Source organism: Wyeomyia smithii, chromosome 2, assembly GCF_029784165.1.
Source record: "Wyeomyia smithii strain HCP4-BCI-WySm-NY-G18 chromosome 2, ASM2978416v1, whole genome shotgun sequence".
Lineage (NCBI taxonomy): Eukaryota > Metazoa > Arthropoda > Insecta > Diptera > Culicidae > Wyeomyia > Wyeomyia smithii.
This window is the reverse complement of record NC_073695.1, coordinates 36,953,390-36,979,557: the sequence shown is the minus strand read 5'-3', so window position 1 is coordinate 36,979,557 and position 26,168 is coordinate 36,953,390. Positions and strand designations below refer to the sequence as shown.

General features: G+C 37.4%; 3 protein-coding genes across 6 annotated transcripts; 2 read left to right on the top strand and 1 right to left on the bottom strand.

Annotated features, from left to right (window-relative positions):
* Positions 1–1,539: 1,539 nt before the first annotated feature.
* LOC129724143 (GTP-binding nuclear protein Ran) lies at positions 1,540–4,354 on the bottom strand. 2 transcript variants are annotated; one of them, XM_055678791.1, is made up of 3 exons: positions 4,200–4,354; positions 2,729–3,272; positions 1,540–2,448 (listed from the first exon to the last, which is right to left on the bottom strand). In XM_055678791.1, the coding sequence occupies exons 2-3, from the start codon at positions 3,155–3,157 to the stop codon at positions 2,233–2,235; spliced, it is 645 nt and encodes a 214-aa protein (XP_055534766.1). In that variant the 5' UTR covers positions 3,158–3,272; positions 4,200–4,354; the 3' UTR covers positions 1,540–2,232. The 2 variants fall into 2 exon arrangements, with proteins under 2 accessions (XP_055534766.1, XP_055534768.1); XM_055678793.1 differs by lacking the exon at positions 4,200–4,354 and adding an exon at positions 3,683–4,089.
* Positions 4,355–13,962: 9,608 nt separating this feature from the next.
* Positions 13,963–15,739, top strand: LOC129721489 (spliceosome-associated protein CWC27 homolog). Its single transcript, XM_055674135.1, has 3 exons — positions 13,963–14,147; positions 14,201–15,047; positions 15,110–15,739. Exons 1-3 carry the CDS (start codon positions 14,106–14,108, stop codon positions 15,706–15,708), a joined length of 1,488 nt encoding a protein of 495 aa, XP_055530110.1. The 5' UTR covers positions 13,963–14,105; the 3' UTR covers positions 15,709–15,739.
* A 4,320-nt stretch (positions 15,740–20,059) lies between these two features.
* Positions 20,060–25,905, top strand: LOC129724813 (uncharacterized). Of its 3 annotated transcripts, XM_055680007.1 has the most exons (6): positions 20,060–20,406; positions 20,460–20,587; positions 20,653–20,964; positions 21,370–21,568; positions 21,634–21,818; positions 22,943–25,905. In XM_055680007.1, exons 1-6 carry the CDS (start codon positions 20,259–20,261, stop codon positions 22,988–22,990), a joined length of 1,020 nt encoding a protein of 339 aa, XP_055535982.1. In that variant the 5' UTR covers positions 20,060–20,258; the 3' UTR covers positions 22,991–25,905. The 3 variants fall into 3 exon arrangements, with proteins under 3 accessions (XP_055535982.1, XP_055535981.1, XP_055535980.1); XM_055680006.1 differs by having other exon boundaries at positions 20,060–20,375; positions 20,450–20,587; positions 21,634–25,905; XM_055680005.1 differs by having other exon boundaries at positions 21,634–25,905.
* Positions 25,906–26,168: the final 263 nt, after the last annotated feature.

Sequence of the window (26,168 nt, the reverse complement as noted above, 5' to 3'; positions counted from 1 at the left end):
GGCTTGCCCAGAATATTGTTGATTATAAAACGATCTCAGTTGCTATCCAGCATCGTCGGTTGCTGTTTAACACCATCACCTTGCTAAACCTCTTCAAGTTTCGAAGGAGCTCGAGAGTGCCTCCGATACTCCATCGTCGCTTTGACCAACCGCGTTTGTTTGTCCGAAAATCCGTTTTCGGGCATAATTTGCCATAGCTGGTTTCGATCGATTTTGTCGTATGCCGATATGAAATCGATGAACAAGTGGTATATGGGCACGTTGTATTCGCGGCATTTCTCGAAACCTGCCGAACCGCGAATATCGTGCCCCACGAACTGCTACGCAAATGGTGACAGTCGACGGCATAGTATTTGGGAGAGTACCTTGTAGGCGGCGTTCAGCGGAGTAATTGCCCGGTAATTGCAGCACTCCAGCTTGTCGCCCTTTTTGTAGATGGGACACACAATATCTTCCATCCACTCCTCCGGTACTCGTTCTTCCTCCCAAATCTTAACAATGACTCAGTGTTTCTCCACCGTATTTGAAAAGCTCACTGGGAAGTTGGTCAACTCCAGCAGCTTTATTGTTTTTCAGCCGGCCAATTTCCTCCTCCACCTCCAGGAAATCGGGGGTTGGTAATCTGTTGTCTCCTGTTCGTGTATCAAGATCAGTTGCCATAACGTCCTTGCGCTCTACTGCATCGTCGATCAGATGCTCATCGAAGTGTTGCTTCCACCTTTCGATCACCTCACACTCGTCCGTAAGGAGATTGCTATTCAAGCTCCTGCATATGTCGACTTGCAGCACGTAGCATTTACGGGAGCTGTTCAGCTTCTCACAGAACTTCCGAGTGTCGTTAGCTTGATACAGCTACGCGATCTCGGTCCTCTTGCTGGCGCTTTTTCCTTCTGAGGACTGAGTTTTGGCTGTTCCGTGCCTGTCGGTATCGTTTCACTCGCTCTCGTACGGTGTTGCAGCATTCTCGCCCATCGTAGTACGTAGTAGGTACGTTCTTCTCCTCGACTAACTGTTTGCATCCGCCGTCAAACCCGTCATTTCTATGGAGTCCTTGTACCTAATAGCGCTACAACAGGGCTACCAATGGCGGATCGGATGCTCCTCCACCCATCTTCAAATGCTTAAGGTTTCATTTCTCATTTTTGCTAAATACTATCGAAAAAAAAATCAATAGCAGTGTTACCTATTTCCACCTCGAGTCAAGCTGAAAATCAAGAAAAATATAAAAAGGTTGGGCCAAATCAGTGAATTTTCAGTAGTTAGATTAAGTAAACTCACCGGTCACTTGAAATAACGATCCAAGAATGACAAAAAACGCTGCGTAAAAAATGACTTCTGGAAAATCCGCGTAAAAAAGACTTTAGTGTATCTACGGCCCTATAACAGCACTAGAACGTGTATACGAATACCGGACAACTTCTGCTGACTACATTTAATGAGAAACACACCCAACAAAGTTATCCAAGAGTTGGTAACTGTTTCAACGTTCAACCACAATATGGAAGCCAGAAATAAAACATAACACAAGCCAATATGGCATTATATTAAGAAGAAATTGGTTTTTATTCAAACTCATCATTCATACCATGGACATTCATAAATTTCAGTTCTCTTACTGGGAAAGCGTTTAATTTCACTGCTAGACAACATAGATACCTTTAAGCCGAAACAGCACAAATCTCGTTCTTTTAGAGCCTGTTTTCCGACAAAAATATCCAACGTGCATAAAAAAACTAAAGCAAAAGTACAATTACTATTGAACAGATATAATCGTAGTTATTTTTTCGATTACGATTCAAATGTTCACTTTATTTCTCAAATCCGGAAAAATTAATAAGCTTTCTGCAGTAACTGATTGTAAAATTAGTTACATTCAGGGCAGAAAACGGAAAACACAGTCAGGGGAAACAATTGATCTCGGTGTAACTAACAAATTGTGTAAAAATAAAACGAACAGTAGAAACAATAGGTAGCCAACAGCAAATAAGAGAAATTTTGGTTGGTTAGTCTCTGTTTAAGTGCTTTTCCTATGAGTGAATGTGAACAAACTAGATCTACAATTCTTACATTGCCTTGTATCTGCTAGCATTAAATTATAACACGCATAATCGCTCTTTATCCTAACGATACAGTTCGCTGCCGCTTGACCCAAACGTGGCTTCGATTATAACCCTTCATAATTATTATTAAATGTAAAGTTCACTGTTGATAGATGATCACGATGCTCCAAATCTATAGATCCTCGTCCTCGTCGGGCAATGCGGTCGCTTGCGCTTCCTGGAGATCCTTCTCAATCTGTTGCTGCCAATCTTTGTCCATTTTAACTTCTGGTGGCAGCAGAGCTGGCATTGCTACAAACTCCAGGTTTGGATCGCCAACCAGCTTCCGAGCCAGCCACAAGAATGGTTTCTCGAAGTTGTAGTTAGACTTGGCGGAAATATCGTAGTACTGTCAGATAAAAGAGCAAAAGCAAAAGTGAGTTTAGACTGCAGCAGAACACTGATTCAAGTTGTTGCAATGCATTATCTATCAGGTATTAGATTATACTGTGCGATCTCACTTAGATACAATTAAACCCAAAGCAAGCAGGTTAAATCTGGGAAACTGCAAGATCGTCATTATCTTGAATGATATATTCTAGCGTACATTAGCCCCTCGATTATAAACCAGAAATCATAATCAAGTCAAGGGTACGCCTCAATTGAAAAAGATAACAAAGCGTTCTCACCTGCAAGTTCTTCTTCCGGTGGAATACGATTGCCTTGGCTTTCACTTTACGGTCCTTAATGTCGACTTTGTTACCGCATAGGACAATGGGAATATTTTCGCATACTCGTACTAAATCTCGATGCCAGTTGGGGACATTTTTGTACGTTACTCGGGACGTCACGTCGAACATAATGATGGCACACTGTCCCTGGATGTAGTAACCGTCTCGGAGACCGCCAAATTTCTCCTGCCCGGCTGTGTCCCAAACGTTGAATCGGATGGCGCCTCGATTCGTGTGAAACACAAGAGGGTGCACTTCAACTCCCAGCGTGGCCACGTATTTTTTCTCAAATTCACCAGTCATGTGACGCTTGACGAAAGTAGTTTTTCCGGTACCTCCGTCTCCCACCAGAACGCACTTGAACGTTGGCATATCTGCTTCCGCCATCGTTGCGACTGTCTGTGTTGGATCGAATGTGATAACAAACTGGGAAACAAATTACGGGAAGCGTCCTGTACAGCTGTTGCCTTTAATTATCTTCTTGCACGTTTTTTTCTGTTGCCTGCGAGTTGAAAAACAAAGCAAAGAAGTATTTTTTACTGGAAAATGTCAGTTCAAATTATTTAAACTAATGAAATTGTATAATTGACAGGAATGTCAAAACGAGAACAAGCCAGCAAAAATCGAGAAGCTTCTTTTATGCCGCTCTCAGCATTCTCTCCATCAAAGCTAGTTTTTAATGTTTGACGTCACGGTTTTTGCAGCTGTAATTTCAATTTTCACTTCACCAGCAAAACCCATAGGTTTTAACGAACGAATTCAAGATGTAACTGATCTTTAGATCTATTTGTAACATATTGTGTAAATCTTCAATTAACTGTTTCAATGATAATTCCAACGCTTTAAACAGTGAGCAGTCTTCTCTCAATTTCACCATATCGTTTCACTTATTATAGGATGCCACAAACTGACCTTTAAAAAGCAAGTCTCTTGTTTCTTTTTATTTGAAAAAGACAAATCCTGACAATCAAACAGCTAATTCACTTTCCCTCCGACTTTGAACACTTCACATCACAGACGAATGGCGCGAGTTTCTTTCTCACTTCTTGTGCAGGACACACACTTTTCCGTTATGCTGTCCATCGTTTTCGCCGGTTGGTAAAAAATTTGGCTTGGCGATGACGATGTTTATCTCACACAAGCATACAATCGAGCTTCTCTCTCTCACCCATACATCTCAAAAACAAAAGAGCATACGAGAGCAGAATCGCGCAATCTGATTCAGCAGGCCGTAATGGAAAATTCTCCACATCGGTTCCTTCTAAAGATCGAATGAAAAGGATCAAATTTCCATTGAAAGACAAGGCGGCGCACTAGTTTTTTCATTTCACATTATTTTTGTAGAGAGCTGCCACACTGAAAATATCATAACTGCAAGCTGAAATTCATTTTTTCTCACTGGAAAGCACGGGTTAGAAATTTTACTTACTGTCAGAAAGTCCCGTCTTCACCAAACACAAGCGAACAGTCGAAATGCAAAATGCGTACTGAGAGAGGAGAAAATCGAACGAACGTCGAAGCCGCGGTCAGGCAATCTGTGTGGTGTGCTGCAATTTTATGTTCGCTTTTGGACGAGGGGCCATGAAACGGATAGTTGCGAGAAATACCTGAGCGTGTATTCGTGTGCATCTAGTGTGGCGGGAGAGCGGTTTCAGCCGGAAAACATTCACGGTGTTGGCTGCCCTGCAGAAATCCCACTGTAAAAGCGTTGAAATGAAATGTCAGTTTTATACACACAAAGAAAATATTACCAAGCGAACACGTAAAAACAACGTAAATTCACGTAAACCTGAATGTTTTCACTGGTTTAGGTAAATAGCACAAAAATTGGTGAAAACAACGCAAGAGCCTAATAAAATGCGAATACCTTATTTTGAGTAAAAAATTGTATGAAGTTTTTGATACTGATATTCATGTTTCAAGGTATTCAATTAGTAAAAATAACATAAAAAACCCTCATAGTTGCTGTAATTGTACATAGAGTGCCTATATATAACTAGAGTGGCGCCGTGTCATCCAAAGTAACGCTGGTAACACTGAACATCCTCTCTCTTTTCCACACGTGTTTAATAGGTTGTTTGCTCAATTGGAATGACACTGACAGATAATTTTAATTCCAATTTTGACAGTGTCGCCACTCTATATATTTACAGGCACTCTTATTGTACATACTTATACCACAGACAAACAGACGTGCCACTCGATGACGATCTCATCGACCAAAAAAAGAACGACCCAACAAACAAAAATCTCACCTTCAAGGAGCACATTGAGAATATCCAAACAAATTGCAAAAAATATATAAAATGTTTGTATCCTCTTATCAACAGAAATTCTAGACTTTGTCTCAAGAATAAACTGTTAATTTACAAACAAATATTTAGACCAGCAATGTTATATGCAGTCCCTATCTGGACAAGTTGTTGTACAAGCAGAAAGAAGATGCTTCAAAGGATTCAGAACAAACTTCTGAAAATGATATTGAAGCGTCCTCGCTGGTTTAGCACGAATGAACTACACAGGCTTACTAATGTGGAAATATTAGAAAATATGTCAAACCAAATTATCAATAAATTCCGACAAAAACCGTTGCAATCCTCAATTACAACGATTAGCTCACTTTTTAGTCAGTAAGATAGGTGTAAGATTAGATTAAGGTTTGATTTTAAATTCCTTTTTTTTTCTTGACAAGTAGGTTTACAATTTTCCTACAACTATATTCACTTAACTGCGGAAGCAATTACAATCTTTTAATGAAAAAAAGCTTAAACATATGTATATATATGTAATAGTGTTGATATGTCACCGTTTGTGGCAGAATACACAATAAAAATTCTGAATAAATATTAGTAAATAATTAATTCATCACAAAACATCCATCCAACATATTAAAAAAACGACCCAACAAACAATTTTGTTGTATAGCAGCTTGTAGAGCTTTAGTTCAGCCGAAATCCACCAAATAGCAGCTTAACAAGCTATAAATCAACAAAATTGTTTGTTGGGGATTATTTTGAAATTTTGTTTAGTGAGCAATAATGCCGCTAGTGTCGCTATAAGCAAGCGTACACATTCATTATGAAAGTCAAAAACCGTCAGTAATGCCGCTGGTGTTAATATAAGCGTGCACACCCTTTAGCATTTACAAAATCCATTTTACGAAAATGAGTTAGTAGGCAATAAGCTCTCTCATCTCCCAGGTGGTTCCGAGATACGATGCTGGCCTAACAAGTCAGTCGTCGTAGGTTCGAGTCTCGGCTCGGGAGAGACTGTTAGTGTCAGTAGGATCGTAGCGCTAGCTCCGCAATTGTCCTGTACACTAAACAGTTGGCTGCGAAGTCTGTGTTTAAGAAACAGAAGGTCAAGTTTCGAATCGGAATGTAGCACCAAGGCTTTGCTTTGCTTTTAGGCAGGTTTTCAACAGTTTAGCCATCAGTAATCTGTTCGGTAATTCATTTGCTTGACGAGCGTTCGGTATATATTTTCATTATTGCAGAAACGTCAAAAAAATAAGATAGCATAGAAAAAATTTACAAAGCGTTCATCAAAAGTTGCTGCATGAGTCCGCATTTATATTTATGGTTCGTCACAAATTTACAAGCGTTTGCAAAATGCAACAAGCTTTTTCCCGGTCATAATAATATAGATAAATATGAATGTAACTATTCCTATAGTTGCTATTGCAACCGAGGGGTAAGACAGTGAGTAAATTTGAGGTTTTCCGAGTTTTACTGAGGAAACCTGAAAAATAAAGAGCAAATCTGAGTAACTCTCGTGTCTCTGAATATCCATCCTTAAACTTTTTTCCCACCGCAAATATACACATGAATGTTGCTCGGTCCTACCGTTCATATATATTTCTTGCTTTCAAGGTAATCAAAGATGTGAATCATCTGAGAATTTCAGAGTAATATTGGGTAAATTAGAGTAACTCCCAAGTAAAAGAGCAACTCAGATAAAAGTGAGAAAATTTGAGTTTTTCTGAGAAAACGTGAAAAATAAAGAGCAAATCTGAGTAACTCTCGTGTCTCTGAAAATCCATCCTTAAATCTTTCACCCACCGCGAATATAAATATGAATGTTACTCGGTCTCACCGCTCATATATTTTTCTTGTTCTCAAGGTATCGAAGATGTGAATCAGCTGGAAATGTCGGAGTAATATTGAGTAAATTAGAGTAACTCACAAGCATAAGAGTAACTCAGATAAAAGCTGTCTCGCCCCTCGATTGCAACCGATGATTAATTTTATATAGGTATTTCGGATTGTTTACATCATTATACTGATGTTTCATGCACATTCGGCTAAAACTAGATATGTTTTAAATCATGGCGAATAAAGACTTTTTATTAAAGGCTTCGAGTACATTAATCTACTGTGGTGACAAATTTTGTCCGAATGACTCTTGGAACACTTGAAGTAACACATCCACAAAACGTTTCTGAAAATCTCAAATTGGCGAACTTCTGATGTGCGATTCTGTTTTGACAGATGCAGAAAAATTACCGAACAGTATATTAAAAAAAAAACAAAAGTTCAGTAAAACAATTAGAGTGTTTTCAGCAACATCTGGATAAGTGCTAATAGATCATTAAATATTTACTGAACTACAAAAAGCGCAAAAATATTTTAGTTTACTGATGGGGTCAGCAGTATTTTTTGCTGAGCTTGTTAAGTGAATTTTATTGAAAAATAACCGAATGATCAGGGAAATTTCAAGTTTACTGAACGTGACCGTAATAAAAATTATCGAAGAATTAAGACAGAAATAAGTGTAAGCTTACAGTAAAAATGCCATGTCTCTAATGGTTACAATAACAAATATTGTTTATTTGCTGTTCTCACCGCGAAATTCATCGTAAATTTTTTTGGGAAAATAGGTAAAATTTTACCCTTTTTTTTTAAATTTACCCATTTTTTGACAGCCGCATATAGACCACTTTACGAACTGACAGGTGTCAGGGATCCTGTTGATGATGATGTTGCTTCTACGCAGGGTACGTTAATGGAAAGGTATTCTGGACTCGAAGTGTGTCGATGCACGATTCACACATACACTCTTAAATATGACGTGTTAGCTTTAATGGTATGCGGCAAATGCATAGCATTTCATAACGAAAGTATTTTTTGCTGCAAATACTACTCGTTTTACTACTTTTTCCTCGATAGTACTGCAGTAAAACGTAAATTTATGGGATAATGATTTCATAAACGTTGACATATAGGAAGTTAAAGAGGCTTTTAGACCAGAATCTACGCTTTAATTAAATTTTCAAAAAAGTGTATCGGCAAAGTCCTTGAAAAGAGGGCAGGTTTCGTAAAATAGTCTATAAGGCAATCCACGGGTGACGTTTCAATGTTTGTACGCTGGTTATTGTTGCTGTTTTTCAAGCTGCGAAACCAAAACACGATCAAAACCGAAATCTTCTAATGTCGGCACTGGTTCAGTATCAGAAGTGATTTGTTATTGTTGTATTTAGGATTGGCACCTGCAATACTAGAGCTACCGATCGGAAAACATGTGTTTTTCACGCTTCTGGATCCGGGTTGCATCCGAGTTGCGACCGATCGAACATACGTAAAGCTGTCATAAGTTGAAAACAGACTGAAATCAGCTGATCGCAACTGTCTCGTGGATTGCCTTATGACAGTAAAAAATGGGTACAAAATTATCCATTAATGGGTTTTTGACTCTTACCGTATTGGTTTTCGGTGGTGAAAAAGGTGAAAACAGAAAAATTTTCAAACATCATCTGGCAGCTCTGTTTATACTGCCGTTCGCTCTTCTGTGTTGCTTTTCATTTCAAAAGCAAAACAAATTGATTGTATTCTCAACATTCGCAAAGTAAGAGTCAAAGAGTTCGGATGTGAAATACGGAAGAGTTTTTTCGAGACAATTACTGAAGTTGAATTAAGTTGAGAAATCAACAAAGTGACCCGGGTGTGAATTAATTTAAACGAAGACAATAGGAATTATTGAGCTATTATATAAGAGTGAGATCAGAATTAATCCATTACAACTACGCGTTGAACACGCGGTCGGTGAAAGGACACCATATTTAACAGCCGGAAGTGAGGTTATAATAAACAAAATGGCCACTTATGAGAAGAAAATGTAAAAATTGAAGACGACATTCTAAAGATCCCAGACATGACTCCACCAGGAGGTGGGCAAATATTACGGCAGGATATCACGGCGAGACAAAAAGTTAACTACACATATGAGGCACAAGACCAAGGCCCTTTTCGTGTCATAGTTGAGCACATTAATACTAATGATGGATTGAATAAAATCAATAAATTATCTCTAGCCAATACATTACGTAAAATGGCTTTATACAAATCACATGTAAAAAATATGAAAAGTATTGGACGAAACAAAATTATGGTATACCTTAACAACTATCAAATAGCGAACCGAATGACTACAGATTCCGATATTAAAGAGAAACAGTATCGGGCTTATATTCCCCGACATCTTATTTCGGTAACTGGTATAATAGACGGAGTTCCACTAGAAATAACAGAAGATGAACTTATGGAAGGATTAGAGAGTGAATACTCGATCATGCAAGTATATAGTTTGAACCGAACAATAGATGAACGAAAAGTAGCCACTCAAAGAGTTAGTATAACATTCAAAGCTGGGAAGCTTCCGGCAACGGTAAGAATTTTTTGCTGCTCGATAAAAGTAAAGCCTTTCTATAGAAAATCTAACTTATGTTAAAACTGTCTACGATATAACCACCGTACGGAAAATTGCAAAGGAAAAAAACGTTGCGCAAACTGCGCCCTTTTTCACAAAAAGCAGGAAGAGTATGAACGATGCGAACAACAAACGAAATGCTTTCACTGTAAAACCAAACACCAAACGACAGATTTTAACTGCCCAGAACGTAGTCGACAGAATAATATTCAGTCTATTCTAGCACGTACAAATCTTACTACTATAGAAATAATGGAACGCTTTCCTATTCAAACACAAAATACTTACGAAGCTCTAGTTGATGCTGCTCAGGATCCTACACCAACACAATCATTTGCGAATGTTACTGCTGGAAAATTTCAATTTCGTAAGCCACCACAACCACGTCGAAAACGCGATGAGCCATTATTCGAGGATACTACCGAGAGATCCCATAATATAGCGGACCAAGTCATTATATTCCAAGGAAAGATAAAAACAAACGTAGATGAAGACCAAAAAGGTAAATATACTCTATTTAATAAATACAAAACAACAGAAAAGGAAAAATGGAAGACACAATTGCAAAATGCACAAAAACAATCACGTAACGCAAGAACCGAACAAACATACATAAACACTTCGGCGACAAATTCAAATATGAACATCGATGAGACGGAAGATTTTACAAGTTTCGTTACTTCAATGATAGACAAAGGATAAATCAACCCTAATACTTTAGAAGAAAATTAAAAAAAAAGAATAATAAAACAGAAAGACTGACTTAAAATACCTACGACTGGAACGACGTAATATGAAAATACTACAGGCAAACGTACAAAGTCTGAACAGAAACAAAGATGAAATACAACACATATTAGTGGATGAAAAATACGACATTGCCCTCCTTTCAGAAACATGGACGAAAACCGGAGACGAAACTAACAAAGGATACAACTTATCAGGATATCACGGAATTTTAAAATCACGCGCCGACAACTACGGTGGAGCAGCCATTTTTATTAAAAAAGATTATAACTATCAGGAAATTAATATTCCTATACAATCGGAACTCATTCAATGCACTACAGTTAAGTTGCTTAAACAAAACTTAATAATTACATCTATATACGTATCACCAAGAACCCCATACAATGAATTCGAAAACAACATGAGGAGGATATTAGACAGATTAAATACTTACCAGAGAGTGATCATTGGAGGTGATCCCAACTGTCATCACTATACGTGGGGAAGCTATAAATGCGATCGTAAAGGGGAATGTTTAATGGACATGATAGAAAACTGTAACCTTCTTTTACTAAACAACGGAAATAAAACGTTCATCCCATTGGACCCTAGGAAACAACCATCTGCTATAGATTTGTCACTAGTGTCAGCGAGGCTATTCTGTGAAACCGAATGGAAAACTATAAGTAACAGTATAGGAGGAAGCGAACACTTAGTCATTGACATCCAGATAACAACACCACAAACAGAAAAACCGAAGAAATATCGAAATCGAAAAAAAATACTTGAAGAAGTATCCAAAATGGACAGCGCAAATATAGAACTGTTTGAGGTATTTCGCAGCACAATTAAGAACATCGTCTCTAGAAACAGTATCCAAAGTCAATACAAACCAAAAACGTGGAGCTCAGATGTAGAAACAGCCTGGAAGAATAAAAAGGAAGCTATACAAAGATTTAACAAAGAAAGTACAATTAAAAATTCATTACAGGTAAAAAAATTAAAAGCGATTTTCATTCGACGGAAGAAAGAAGCTATGAGAAAACAAATAGAACAACTGGCAGCAAGTATTGATCCGCAAACCAGCTCAAAGTTTTGTGGGATAAAATTGCTAAAATAAATGGAAAACATAGAAGAAAAAAATTAAACAATCCTGTACAAGAAGATTTATATATGGCTGAGCAATTTTTTGATTTGCACTTTGGGCCAAATGATATAGATTTGGAGATGCCAATATTATATGGCTCAACATTTCGGTATAACTTAATGGATAACGAAAACTGGGATAAAATCTTACAGAAGAAAAAAGCTAAATCTGCACCATCGAATGATCTAATATCGTACGAAATTCTAAAACATCTGAATTCGGGCATGGTAAAAAATATTATAAATGAAATAAATAGGATATATGTGAATGGCACCTTGCCTCACCATCTCAAAGAAATTAAAATAGTTGCTATTCTGAAACAAGGCAAAGACCAAAACTTTGTCGAAGGAAAAAGACCAATCGCCCTAATACCGACGATTACAAAGATAACAAATACAGCAGTGTTAGAAAGAATCCAAAATAATATTGAAATTTATAAAATTTTACCTAAACTATCCTTTGGCTTCAAAAAGAATAACTCTACGACTAATTGCATCAATTATTTAATAAGCACAATTAAGAAAAACAAAAGGTCGGAATACATTACAACAGCAGTTTTTATCGATCTGTCAAACGCATACAACAATGTAAAAGGAAATACACTTGAACGCATTATGCAACATTGGAACTTCCCGCCAGAAATAGTAACATGGGTCACATCATTTCTCAAAAACAGAAAACTAGTAATGCAAGTAGGAAATAAAACAATAACCAGAACAATTAGCAACGGACTGCCGCAGGGAGACGTGCTATCGCCAACCCTGTTTAACCTCTACACGTCGGGAATACACTTAATAGAAAACGAAGACACAGTTCTAATTCAATACGCTGACGATTTTGTAATTCTAACAAGGCGAAATCCACAGAAGCAGCAGAAACCGTAACACAATCTGCCATCGATAAATTTAAAGAAGAAACAAACAAGCTAGGTTTACAAATAAATCCAACCAAAACAAAAGCCATTTTATTTCATGGTGGAAAAAATAACACTTAGGCTAACCATGAATAACGAATCAATAGAACTGGTAAATAGTCACAAATATCTGGGTATTTATATAGATCTTTTTTAAAGTTTTGGTGGACACATTCGTCAAATGAAAATCGCTGTTGGAGAACGTCTCAAAATGATAAAAGTTATCAGCAACATAAAAAACGGAGGCCACCCGCAGACCATGAGACTAATTTATAATGCAATGGTAAGGAATTATGCAGAATACGGATGTTCTATTGTGAACAACTCCGGAAAAAGTAATCGAAATGCTATTGAGGTAACACTGAATCACTGTCACCGCAAGGTAACGGGATGCAGCAAAACAACCCCGAAAAACACTCTGCTAGCCATAGCGGGCCAGGAGCCTTGGGACATAAGAAGCAAATTTATAGCCAGCAAAGAAATAGCAAAGAGTTTATCAACTAATAACACCTTTTCGGAACATTTAAACACAATAAATAATTTCACCGGAGACCAAGAAAAACTTACCTATATAGAAAAAATATATTTGGAAAACAAAACAATGTTCAACAATATCAGTCGGGACCAACAATCGAATAACAACGAAAAAGTAAGCATATACACGAATATAGGAATCAAAACCTCAAAAAAACGAAACAAGTACTATGAAATTAAAACAGTCAGTTCTTTACTTGTTAAATAGTAAATATAAAAACTGCACGAGAGTTTACACTGACGCTTCAAAGGAAGCAGGAATCTGTGGGATCGGTATATTTGTGGAACCAAAAAATATCAGAATAAGCCTACGACTGGAACATGATACATCTATAATGACTGCTGAGATGATAGCAATGAAGATAGCAACTGAAGAAATTCAACGAAACAAATTACATAATGCCGTGATTATAACAGATTCTTTGTCATCTTGCATACTACTAAACAATAGTCAAAACGAAAAAAAGCGAAGTGCACTACTGAATGAAATTTTAGGAAGATGTCTGGAACTGAACACTAGCATTCAATGGATACCAAGTCACATCGAAATAAAAGGAAATGACATTGCAGACTCGCTTGCCAAAAGTCCAAAAGTGGTATCAAACGAACAGAAACTATCCCGCATCAAATATTGCTAAAAGATGCATACTTAATGCTAGAAAGAGATAAACACAAAAGTGCAAACGAATGATACAAAACATATGCAATAAACAAAGGAAGAAAATTTTCGAAATTTAGGACACGTTTGAAATGAAACCGTGGTATGATAATACAAACTTTAATAACTTTGAAACACGTACACTCAACCGCCTGATGGCTGGACACGACTACAGTAAATACTGGTTAAACAAAATGAACATTGAAGATGATCAGAATTGCGAAACTTGTAACGAGCCTGAAAATGCTGAGCATATCATATTAAATTGTTCAAAATTTAGTGCTATTAGATCCAAATTTTCATTTGATGGAAAGTTTAACAACATTACTGAACTATTAAAATCAAAAAACACTTATGTACTGAAAGATTTAGTCACATACCTTAAACAAATACAAGCAAAGCTATAAAAATTACCGTTAAAAAAGCAACTGCAGAGATCGAAAGAACTACGTAACAACAAAACATAAAACTACAACAGGGGTGAATCGTCGAAACGACGTGAAATAAAATTGATGGACATATGGTCGTTGTCACCGAGTCCAAACAGTGAATACCTGTATATTCACAAAAGAAGAAGAAGAAGAAGTATTCTCTAAAAAATCTATAAGCTAAGAAAGAAGGGTTTTATTTAAATTTATGACATATAACAATGAGTAATATCTATATCCAGGAACCTCCGACAACCGGAAAGGTAATCAACGAGAAATGTTTAACACTTTGTAATTTACCAACTTGTTTCGGCAGGTTCTTCTGAAAACCACCGTTGGAGATATCGACATTGAATTATGGTCTCGCGAGTGTCCATTGGCTTGTCGCAACTTTGTGCAGCTTTGCATGGAAGGTTACTACAATGGAACAATCTTTCACCGTGTTGTACGTGGTTTTATAGTGCAAGGGGGCGATCCCAACGGCGACGGTACGGGTGGGGAATCGATATATGTACATCCGTTCAAGGATGAATTCCATTCCCGGCTGCGCTTCGTTCGGCGCGGACTCGTGGCGATGGCCAATTCTGGCAAGAACGACAACGGGTCGCAGTTCTTTTTTACGCTTGGAGCTACACCAGAACTTCAGAATATGCACACGTTGTTCGGAAAAGTAGGTGGAGATACAATTTACAATATGCTGAAACTTGAGGAGGGGGAAGTTTATGAGAATGAGCGCCCACATTTTCCTCACAAGATACTGAAAGCAGAAATCTTGAATAATCCTTTTCCGGATATTGTCCCGCGGGTACTGAAACAGAAAAAATCCGAAGAAAAGGTAGAGAAACGAAAGAAGGAGAAAGGTGTTAAGAATTACGGATTACTTTCTTTCGGTGACGAGGCGGAAGAGGAAGAACAAGAGACAAATGATTTTGTACAGAAAAATATGACTGGAAAAGGCAAGAGTTCTCATGATGTACTGGACGATTCGACGTTAAGTAAGCAGGCCATTACTGAAGAGAAACCAGAAAGCAGTAAAGGCCGGGAACAAGACTCAAGTGAAGTGTCCAGTTCGGATTCAGAAAAAGATCATAGCCCTGTAAGCGCTCGTGACAAAAAACGAGTAGAAGACGAAGCTAAAACTATTCGGGATAAATTGAAACAAAGTTAGTTTTGCTTTTCCAGTATAAGGTGTAATGTTGAACTGAATTTTTTTTTTTAATTCTAGGGAAACAGGAAGCCGTGAAGTCGAATCAAAAAGATTCATCCTCGGATTCAGACTCTGACTTTGGATTGGAAAGTGAACGCAAAAAAGTGAAAATGCAAGAGGCTGAAAAGATACGAAAAGAAATTAGTAAGCTCAAGAAAGACTATCAATCAGACAAACGAAAGGACCGCGATAAGATACAGAAAGAAGAAGACAGTAAAAAGAAGAAGGAAGTCAAAAGCGAAGTCATGAAGGAGTTTTTCTCTGTGCAAGAGCAATACTCTGAGAAGAAGCAACAACTACCGAAGAAAGGTGTTTCAAGAGAAAATTTTACTTTGCAACTTTTGGCAAAATTCAAAAATAAGCTGCAAAACGTTCAGGAGCAAACGGACGATGACATGGTAGCCGGCGGGAGTCGTGAGGAAGGAGATGAAGAAGAGGATATTCGGACTGATAACTGGCTTTCGCATCGGTTGCAGTTCGACAAAACTGACCCAATCCTGGCTAAGGATGCTGTCACAAAGGATGACGATTGGTACGATGTGTACGACCCAAGGAATCCGCTGAACAAACGTAAACGTGGTGAAAAGGTACAGACAAAGGAAAAGCCGCGGAAATAAACTAAACTGCGTGTTTATTCTAGTTAATGGATATTTATTGCAATTTTCTATATATTTATATATTTCTATTTGTTCAAAAGAAATCACTATTCTCTACTGATGCCGGTAAATTAGACTAGTAATACGCAAGTAAGCATGTAGATTATAGTTAGAACTGCACGCTTTGAAATGCTGAAACCGGGCATAAAGTTTACTTTATAGTTTATCTACTTAAACCGATAGTTTCTGGAGTGTGGAGAGCAGCGAATTCACATCGCCATCGATTTCACTTTTCAGGTTCATATTTTCTACCTGACCGACGATTGCATCAAAATCAATTTGCTTATCCCGTATTTTATCTAGTATTTCACTAAACTCCGCTAACATTTCCTCCAATTCACGCTGCTGCTTATGTCCGGCTTCACTTGGATCGAGATACAGGAGACTTCCACTGCGCACTTGTACTTTAAAAACATGAAATATCTTTTTACAAACCCGCACCACATTGTTTCTGTGGTTGTGTATGTCAGACTTGGTAAGTCGCTGCATTTTTGAGATTATTCGATCAGACAGCCGGAGCTTACCAATGGCAATTTCTAGAGCAATCAACCCATTTGAGTCCCGTAGTGTCACATCTGTGCCGTATTCAAGTAGCAGATCGATTATGGCAATGTTTTCCGTGCAGGATGCTAAGTGAAGAGGGGTGTTTTGATTGCGATCTCTGATGTTTGGATTAGCTCCCTTTTCCAGAAGTAATTGGACGGTGTCGGTGAAACCCCGACTGCAGGCTATGTGTAACGCAGATCTACTGAACGTTAACTCTTTAGCATTTGGGTTGAATCCTTCATTTATCATGTTTAGCAGCTTCTCCGTATTATTTACCATTGCTGCATTCAGGAACATGTTAGTGCGTGTGGCCGATAATTGAAGTTGCTTACTGTATGGAGCATATGTTCTTTTCCCACAACGGCGCGTTTTGCGAACTGGGCCACTGTCCCAATATTGTTGCATTGTGTGACAGAATCTCGGTTCCAGGTTTTCACCTACGCAGATCGCAGCCTTCCATTGTTCATCCTCCGGTAAAGGCGGAGATGGACTCGCTTCAGGTACAGGTTCTGTGCTCGTTTCGGTCCCGATTTCAGCAGTGGTTTCCTGATTCTCCATTGAAGATGCTCAAACTTGCTTGGCGTTTACAATCTTGGAAAAATATTGCGACTAATTTGTTTATTGTGGAAATGGAAAATAAGAAGATAACTTTTGTTTTTTTTCTTATTGTTTATGCAAGAAGTGACAGCAGACAGTTCTACCCAACAGGTGATTCCATAGAATACGTCACATTTCATACTCCGATGTCATTTTTCGAGTGCCCGGGCAAAAATTTTTTTCTTGATTTGGATATAAGTTATGATATTATTGTTTCAGTTGAAAATCGAAATAACGATTGCCGATTTTCGATTTTTTTGCCTAGCGCTGTATAGCGCAACAGATACGCCAAACATTAAGCGCATTGTGCATAAAGTAAAAAATCGAATGTCGCATTTTGTTGTACATATTTGTCAGCGTGCTGTTTAGCTACCAAATACGGCAATAAAGTTAGGCTTCCGAAAAAAGTCTTGCAAATTTTATTTAAAATTGATCTGGCTGTTCCAAGTGACACATTGTTGAAATTTCATTGCACAATAATAATGTTATAAAACAATGTTAATACAAATACCTTTAAAAGCGCTGTCGAATTGGGTAGCTACCCGCATAATCAATAACCATAACAACATGCTTAACAGCCTATTCGGGGTATATTCCAAACTGTCTGGGTTATCGTTAAACCATATAGATTACTGCCCATAATTCAAAAATTGGCTAATATGCCATTTTTACCAAAATCGAGAAAACAGTTTCGCGGGATAGTACACACCCTAAACAAGGTCCCTACACGGATAAAAAAGACTGGTGATTGAAACAACAATTTTTATAGTTGTATTCTTTAAGCATCACATTGTTGGTTCAACCCTATATCTTATTGTTTGAATATGTTTTCTCAATTGCGTTAAGATTTTTGCATAGTTGAAATTACTATCAGTGTAACGAGTCTGTCATAGGTTAAATCAAAACAAAATTGGTTTTTATTTCAACTAGTGTGTATAGTTGAAACAACCATAAGCAAATTTGAAGTAATAACCTAAATCTCGCTAAACATGTGAAAAGGGCCCATGTGCCATATGTAAACAAGCCACAATTTCACGTTTTTTGACGAATACAAGCTTAATCTGCCCATACAAATAAGATTTGTTGATTGAAAACAACTTCTTTTATCAACAAATCTTATTTGTAGGGATAGATTACGCTTGTATTAATCACTAAATGAGAAAATTTGGCTTGTTTACAAATGGCACATGGGCCCTTTTCACATGTTTGGCGAGAAATCTTGGCCTTATCTCACACCCAGAAAAATATCATGTTACTATCAATCAGATTTGTACGGCGGTTTTCAATCGACTTTACAATATAATCTAGATGATTTGCAATTTCAATTTATTACAACAACACTGCAAAGAAACCTCGCGTAATTTTACAAATTAGCATGAGTCCCAAAATGTAAAAATCTCATAGATACTCTCATCGAATTGTCGAAGGTGACAAAAAGAAAAAAAAGCTTCACATTCACTTAAATTATTTTAACATTGTTTATGTTGTACGTTCGTGAATTTTGACGAAATAAGTTATGCTATGCATTGCTACTCGTTGTAAGTGAATTTTGAGGATATTAAGAGACATATATAACAACGATTCTCAACGCAGGAATGTAAAACCTTAGTTAAAAATAGCGTTTAGCGGTATTCACAAAAATAAATATTGTATCGTTTTTAAATAGAACTTAAAAGGATGAGTAATAATTTCCAAATTTGATTTCTTTGCAAATATTAATTATTCGATTTAAACATTCAAGCAAGGAATAGTGAAATTGATAATGAATGAGATCACAAAAAATAATCTGCAAAGGAAGCTACAAACCGAATAGGAGAACATTCTACAGCATTATTCGACGGCTGGGGCAGAATTTTTAACCCAACCAGGTTCCCAATCGGCTATTAAAATTGGTACAAACAACAGCTTCATACATTTTGCTCGCAACACCTTTATAACGGTGCCATCTGATGACCTTAAAACTGTGATTATTAGCAAAATCGATTTATCATGCTCAATCCGCTAGATGAAAACGAAAACAAGATGGCAATACCGTATAAGGTTATTGAGAATTAGATGACAGGACCATACAATGATATTGGAAAACATGCTTCACCTTCACCACCTTGTCGTCATCACCAAATTAACAGTATATAAATTAGTTCAATTTTCGTTCGCGCGCAGCGAAACTCGTGTCCACTGCATACTGCAAGAGTAACGTATTGTGTACTAGTCATCTTTGCTTATGCTTAAAAACATATTGTTGAAACGACTATGAACGATTAGTCATACTATCATCAAAATAAATAATTCATATCATGGTCATCTCATACATTGACATTTACAACAGGACTAAATGTTGTAAATTACGAAGGAAAAAAATCACCTCTAGCGATTAATGAATACATATTAAACAAGCCTAGGATGCGTTGACATCGTCGTCAGTATGCGAAAAACAAAGTATCGGTGCTGGTGCACTCTTTTTGCTTTCCTCGTTACGATATATTTCTATTCATTAGTGTACACCACAATACGTGGTTCTCAATGTGCACAACTCGGTATATGAAGTTATTCGTCTCTGTTACAGAGAGCGATCAGAACTTGTTATATCCTTATTCTTTTGACTCATGAATATGATTTTTTGTCAGAAAAAGAAAGAAAATGACAGTGTATGCTCTCCTACTCTCGCTTAAACTCAACCGCTGCCGAAGTAGTTCCTTCCCCCACACATTCCTCTCACCGCACCACACCTCTGCTGCTGTTCAGGCGACATGATTTTCTCCTGTTGCTATCCTTTATTCCCGTAACTACCGGCCTATGGAGAGATAAACGCAACGATCGAATCGCTTCTCAGAGCTGATGTAGTCTAGTCATGTGTTTGTTTTCTCCCAGAAACCTATGCACCCTATCATCATTTCATTATAGGTTGAGAGGATTCGAGTTTAGTCCCGGCCTGTACACATCGTGAAGTGCACATATGATGAATAAACGACGATTGCATCATATTCGTTTCGTTTCCATCACTGTGTAATAAATCATTATTATTATCTAGACCATATAGATTAGTCTGTTAAAAACACCGCACAAATCTGACTAAGCCTAAAATAATAGCAATTACCTTAATATTTTTCTGTGTGTGCTCATTAAATGTAGTTCACCCAACCGCCATCATCCTCGGAGGGGCGCCACATTTTTGTTGCCCGTATTGTTGGTTGAGTTGGATATCTATGTTTCAATAATCTAAGACTGAAATGATAAGGAGTACCATGATATTTTTCCGAGTGGATATGCTTTAGTTCACCCAACGGCCTACAAATGGCAAGTTCATAGTGTTGCTTTGAGATTATATGCAGCGAAGCCCAACTTGGATATCTATGTCTCTTTAGTCTATGCCTAAATCTTCTGGTGTCTTTTTACTCATCATGGCGTCCGACGCTGAAAACGGGGAAATCTTTGCTGAATATGTAGTAGATGAAGAAATCATAGAGCTATTAAAATCATTCAACGTAAGTGCTGAGGGTATAGAAAAATTTATCAGTAAGAATGAAGAATCTCATTACATCATGGCAATGACTTTTAGTTTTCTTCAGCCAACGGTTACGACGTGGAATCTTTAAAAATAATTGAACGAGAAGAAGTTGAAGCTGTGCTGCAGTCGCCTCTGTTGGCTGAGAGAACAAAATGTCTCGATGGTTTGAACAAATGGCGTATTGCACTAGTAAGTTAACGTAACAATTAACACACAAAAAAACAACATATTTATTTATTCATTACCCTTCATAGGGACTGTGTCCAGTTACTACTCCTTTAAAAAGCACGAATTCGTCTAACATAAATAACCCTGATTCTCTCAAAACCGAGTTGAGAAATCTGCCCCGTAACCAATGGACAGCACTATCTTTGATTAAGAGATCCAAGAAAGGAAGGTACATACTGGAAAACTTCAATTCGACAAAAGTTTTATCGAGAACGGACCGCAAATTTATCACACATCTCATTATTGATGAATTTGTTGATGAATTCGGGAAGCTGAAACAGGAGGAGTTGACATTACAATCAGAAGAATTAAAACATATTTTTCCGTCGGTTGATCAGGTAATTTCAAACTGTAAAAATATCGAGTCAATCTTACCAAATTACTGTTGATGAGCTATTTATCAAATTCAATTGATTCCACCCTACTTTGCTACAAAAAAAAAGATCAAATGCTTCAAAACGTGATTGAACGCTCCGGAGTCAAAAGACCATCGCACGGTGGTAACACATATGAGTGGCGCCGTTGTTTATGTTTGGACTTGTATTGTTCATAATTTTGATTTATTACTTGAAAACTTGAAACTTCTTTTAAAACTAATGGCAACCTTGGCGATGGTTAGTATGAGCGCAACTGCTTTTGTAAACAAATACTTCGCCTATGGACGATTTGAATAGTCTTGTTTTTTTTAATAAAAGCAATTAATTTTTATATTCAGTGTAATCAAAGATATTGTTTTATTCCAGTACGTGTGGTATCAACCAAGAATTAAGGTCGGTGAGAACGGCAAGAAAATCAAAATTAGCAATACTGCAAAAGGTTGCCTATACGACCGTAATCACAATTATAAGCAAGTTCCGAAATCCGCCGCACCATCGCCAGCCCTAGATTTACCGTCATCAAGCAGTACCCAACCGTTTGTTGATCTATTCACAGAAGAAGCAGGTACATAAATAAATTACTATAAGGAGGCCTTGTACTCACTTCTAAATCGCATATAACCATTTTAGTGATCAAATATCAGGCCACAAAAATTTGGTTCCGACATCACCACGGCGAGTGGGACGATGTAAAAAAGCGGTGGGAGGAAACTAGTGCTTTTCGTTTGCACGAAATCAGCCGGCTGGAATCGGTCACTTACCAGAAGCTACTGGATGAATACCCGGTGCTGCGAAATAGCATTGGCTATCAGTTGGTAAAACTGGATTTCGGTTTCAAGTATCCAACAAAAAGTTACCTACTATTCTGCATTTTCGCGTTGTTTCGCTCACGAGCTAAAAGCATTTTCCCAAAGATGACTAGAACAAGATACCTGACTCTTGCAGAATTCATCGGACATGATTGTCGCTGCGCGTGAGCAAAAGTCGAACTAATTTATACTCTGTTAATATGATGTATACTTAACGTCAAAATCAACTGACTACAACGCCAAGACATGACTGCTGAAAGGTGAAACAATTTTTTCAGTATCCATGTGGACGACTGTACGGTACTCCCATACGAAAAATGATGATAATGTGTACGAATGCTTAGTTCTCAAACATGAAGCTTTCCGGAAGAATCAAGAATTATCGGCGCATCATTTAAAATTAAGCGTACCATCAGAAATTTTCTGATAACCGCTATGAGCACGCTCTACAGCCAAGTTTTTCACTCTTGCCGAGGTTAATAAAGCAAAAATCGGGTACCCCGGTGAACCTGACTATATGCACAATGGTTCTGAAACCTGGCTTGCGACATATCAAACTTTAAGTTCTGGTAGAATGGGACCTGAAAATAAATATAACTCCTCAATATAAACCCCCACTCTGACAGTCAATTTCACACTTTTCTTTTCGTACTTTGAAGTGCCAAAAATATGGCAATAGCATTAAGCGCAAAAATGACAATATCATTAATCTGCATTTTATCTTAAGCGTCAAGCCGACCAAACTGCTACACCTTTTTCATATACAAACTTGAACAGCTCAACGATCGATGACGGACTATGCACGATAAATCGGTTTTGCTCATAGTGACAATTTTATGAGAATTTAAGTCATAAGATGGCAGCACTAACCGTCGGAAATCGGTCGTGCTCAAAATGTATGAAAAATATGGATGTTAGGTATCTTGTCCAGGTTATCTTTGATTTTCCGCAACGAGGTGCCCAAGCAAATGAAACCACTTTTGGTATTACTGTTAAACGAAGAGCTATCGGAAGGTTTTTATTTATCCATATTTGAAAAATGTTTTACACTAGAGAGAAGCCAGATTTAATTACTATCCTGTGAAAAATGTAAAAATATATAAAGAAAGAATTTCTGTTTCTATTTGTAGATTCCAGAGATTGCATCAGCATATTGCTCCTGCTGTCAATTTGGCTAAGTTCATTTACAGGTCTTCCTAACGGGAGGAGATGGAAGCCGTCGCTGCAAGAAAGTCTTGAAAGTAGTATTGTGCACTTAAGGACGCTGGCCGATTATGAAACAGAACTTTCCAGGATTAGTAAACAAAATCGTGACCGCAAGCTACCAGACTATTCCGTGGTGGTAGTAGTTGGTGATACAATAAGTTGTGTCAACCAGTTTTTCGTTAACTATATTGACATTTCCTACAAGGCGGAGACCTTCCTGAAAGCACTCGACACTACGTTTAAAATCTACAAGGCCTACAATATAGAATTCCATGGACCGTTGGCTTCACTGGGGAAATTTATATTTTTTTTTTATTCTCGCTTATTTTCCGTCGGTCTAGTTCCGCCACTGTTGTGGCCAATCACCGACGCCCAGGGAGGCGACTCCACACCCAGGACCCTAACTCACGACCCGTTTATTAACGGACCGGCGCCAACGGCTTTACTTCCTCATGCGATGGAAGGCGTGATCCCAGAGATTTTTCGTCTCAGAAAATCTCCCGGTGTCGGCTAGGATTGAATCTAGACCAGTTGGGTTGGTTGTGAGTGGATCACGCCACCTCACAACCATCGACACCTATGTCGGCGGTGGAATTCGAACCCAGGCGTCGAGCGTGGTTGGCGGAGACGTTACCAACCACACTAGACCCCCGCTCTGATCACTGAGAGAAAATTTAAGAAATGTTGAAGACGATCAATTTATATCAGTATATAAGGCTCACGAAACACAAAAATCTCTAGACATAAGGAAAATAACATCAGAATTTAGTCGCTTAAGCATTGGTTTAAACCTAAAGTGGTTGAATAAGGATACTGTCCCTCGAAATTTAGTATTTCAGTTTCAAAGTGATGTGCGATCCACTTTATTGAATCCCATTAATGAAATTATAACGGAAATGACTGATACTGGTTTAATTTCACGGGATGGTAGTTTCGTACTCAAATCAGTCTTTTCAGCGATCGATACTTCACAAACCGAGTAGAAATTCATACGAGATCTAAAACGATTAGGATTATACGAAGATCCAGTGTATTTCAATATAAGTAGCGAATTAAAACCAACTGTAGTTAATCAAAATTTTGAAATGGTCGAAGACGATGTGAAAGGAGTTTTGATGCCAATGAAATTCCAGTTACGGAGATACTTAGAATCGGAAGATTTATTGGATATATTGATCGATTTTTAGAGCCATCTAACGATGAAATAATTAGATCTCTAATTGATGGTACCATTTGGAAAGACAAATTAAGAGGGCATGAAAGTAAGTTGAACGTACCGATCAATATTTTTTTTTGATGATTTTACGACCAGTGACACGGTTTCTCCGCATGCCAGAAGCACTAAAGTGTGCGGCATTTATTACTACATACCTTGTTTACCGCCATTTGTATTGTCACGACTTGTAAATATTCTCACGGCCCGATATATCATGTCTGAAGATAGAAAACATTTTGGAAATTAGCAAACTCTTTATCAACTCGTTGAGATTTTGAGTGATCTAGAAAACATTGGAATTTCTGTAAAATACAAAGGTAGTGAGATAACGGTTTTTTTAAAAGTAGGTTTTATTACAGGAGATAACTTAGGATTGAGCGAAATTTTGAATTTAGTAGAATCTCCTACAGCGAATTATTATTGTCGCATGTGCATACGAATCAGGAAAGAGAGAGAACAGGACTGTATTGAATACGAAGATCCACTCAGATCTACAGAGATGTACGAAGAACACTTAGAGATGAATGACGTGTCAAGGACAGGTATTAAAGGAAATTGTAATTTAAATCGCATACCTTCTTTCAACGTAGCTTCAAATATTTACTTTGATGTGATGCACGACGTGCCTGACTGAAGGCATATTTATCTACGGTTTATCTCATTGCCTGCATTATTTTGTAAATCAGAAATATTTTACTTTAGATGATCTTAACTGTCGGAAAAATCTTTTCGTTTACGGTAATTTGAATTCATCCAATATTCCGGCCGATATCAAAGACACAAATCTAGTTAATCAAAAAATACGAATGACTGCTAATGAAATTATTACGTTAATGCGTTTTTTATCGTTATTAATTGGCAAACTAGTTCCAAGTGGAGATCCAGTATGGATTTATTTCTGTAGCTTACTTAAGATTTTTGCTTTAGTTTTAATGCAAGATTTTCCAATAAGTCTAATTCAGGAGCTTAAAGACATAGTCGAGGTTCACTATAAGCAGTACGTCATTTTGTTCAAAGATACATTGAAACCCAAGCACCATAATTTGGTTCATTACGCCACAGCAATAATCAAATCTGGTAGTTTACGTCGACAATGGGAAATGAGATGCGAGGCCAAGCATAAACAAGCAAAGCAGTATACAAGAGCAAATTATAACAAACGTAATATTTGCAGTTCTTTAATTACTAAAGCTAGTTTTAAATTTGCCAATGACATTTTTCAAAGTTCTTTTGTATCACCATTCTTTGAGGTTAAAAAAGAGAACATACTTGGCTCTAAAATTCCAGATGAGTATAAAACTCTTTTAAAATATCAAGAATGTGACAGACTGAGAAACATTTACCAAATTGAATCAATACTTATGAATAAAAAGAAAGAGATAGTTCTACAATGTTACGCATATATTTCCGTTCAATTCGATGAACATCTGCAATCATACGAACTGAAGCGTACTAGTAATCTCAGCGTTGTTTATAATATTTCTAAGTTAGATTCGAAGCCTATTAACATACATTTTGTTAATGAAAAACCGCATTTCCGAATGTGTAACTTTTTTGAACTGAATAGTTTTATTATTGGATCAATGGATATGTAACTTGTAAGCATTGTAGAATCAGTAACTGTTGGAACGAAGAACATGTTAAAATAATTGTTAGTAATAAAATTTTTGTTATGTGTACTAATTTTTCGTAGTATTTTGGGGAGTTAATCCTTTTTTTATCCTAGGCGTCGCCAATATCCGGTATGATTGAAATGTCGAAAAATGCATTTGGGAAGGGAGCAAATGTGAAACAATTTTGGCTAATATCCAAAATAATTGAGAAGTTGGCTAATATCCAATATGTTTCAACCTGTGGCTTGTACACAAACCAGTGCGTTATTAATGTACTTTGTTTCGTCTCACTTTCGAAAGTGTGTTGTAGCCTGGTGGTCA

What these genes read in the sequence shown, in the direction of transcription:
- LOC129724813 (XM_055680005.1), top strand. Translation starts at nt 20,259, where the DNA reads ATGCCTAAATCTTCTGGTGTCTTTTTACTCATCATGGCGTCCGACGCT. An exon ending in GGGTATAGAAAAATTTATCA is followed by an intron (nt 20,407 to 20,459) that starts GTAAGAATGAAG and finishes AGTTTTCTTCAG; the next exon opens with CCAACGGTTACGACGTGGAA. An exon ending in TTTTTCCGTCGGTTGATCAG is followed by an intron (nt 20,965 to 21,369) that starts GTAATTTCAAAC and finishes GTTTTATTCCAG; the next exon opens with TACGTGTGGTATCAACCAAG.
- LOC129724143 (XM_055678791.1), bottom strand. Translation starts at nt 3,157, where the DNA reads ATGGCGGAAGCAGATATGCCAACGTTCAAGTGCGTTCTGGTGGGAGAC. An exon ending in ACCGGAAGAAGAACTTGCAG is followed by an intron (nt 2,449 to 2,728) that starts GTGAGAACGCTT and finishes TTTATCTGACAG; the next exon opens with TACTACGATATTTCCGCCAA.
- LOC129721489 (XM_055674135.1), top strand. Translation starts at nt 14,106, where the DNA reads ATGAGTAATATCTATATCCAGGAACCTCCGACAACCGGAAAG. An exon ending in AACCTCCGACAACCGGAAAG is followed by an intron (nt 14,148 to 14,200) that starts GTAATCAACGAG and finishes TTGTTTCGGCAG; the next exon opens with GTTCTTCTGAAAACCACCGT. An exon ending in TCGGGATAAATTGAAACAAA is followed by an intron (nt 15,048 to 15,109) that starts GTTAGTTTTGCT and finishes TTTTAATTCTAG; the next exon opens with GGAAACAGGAAGCCGTGAAG.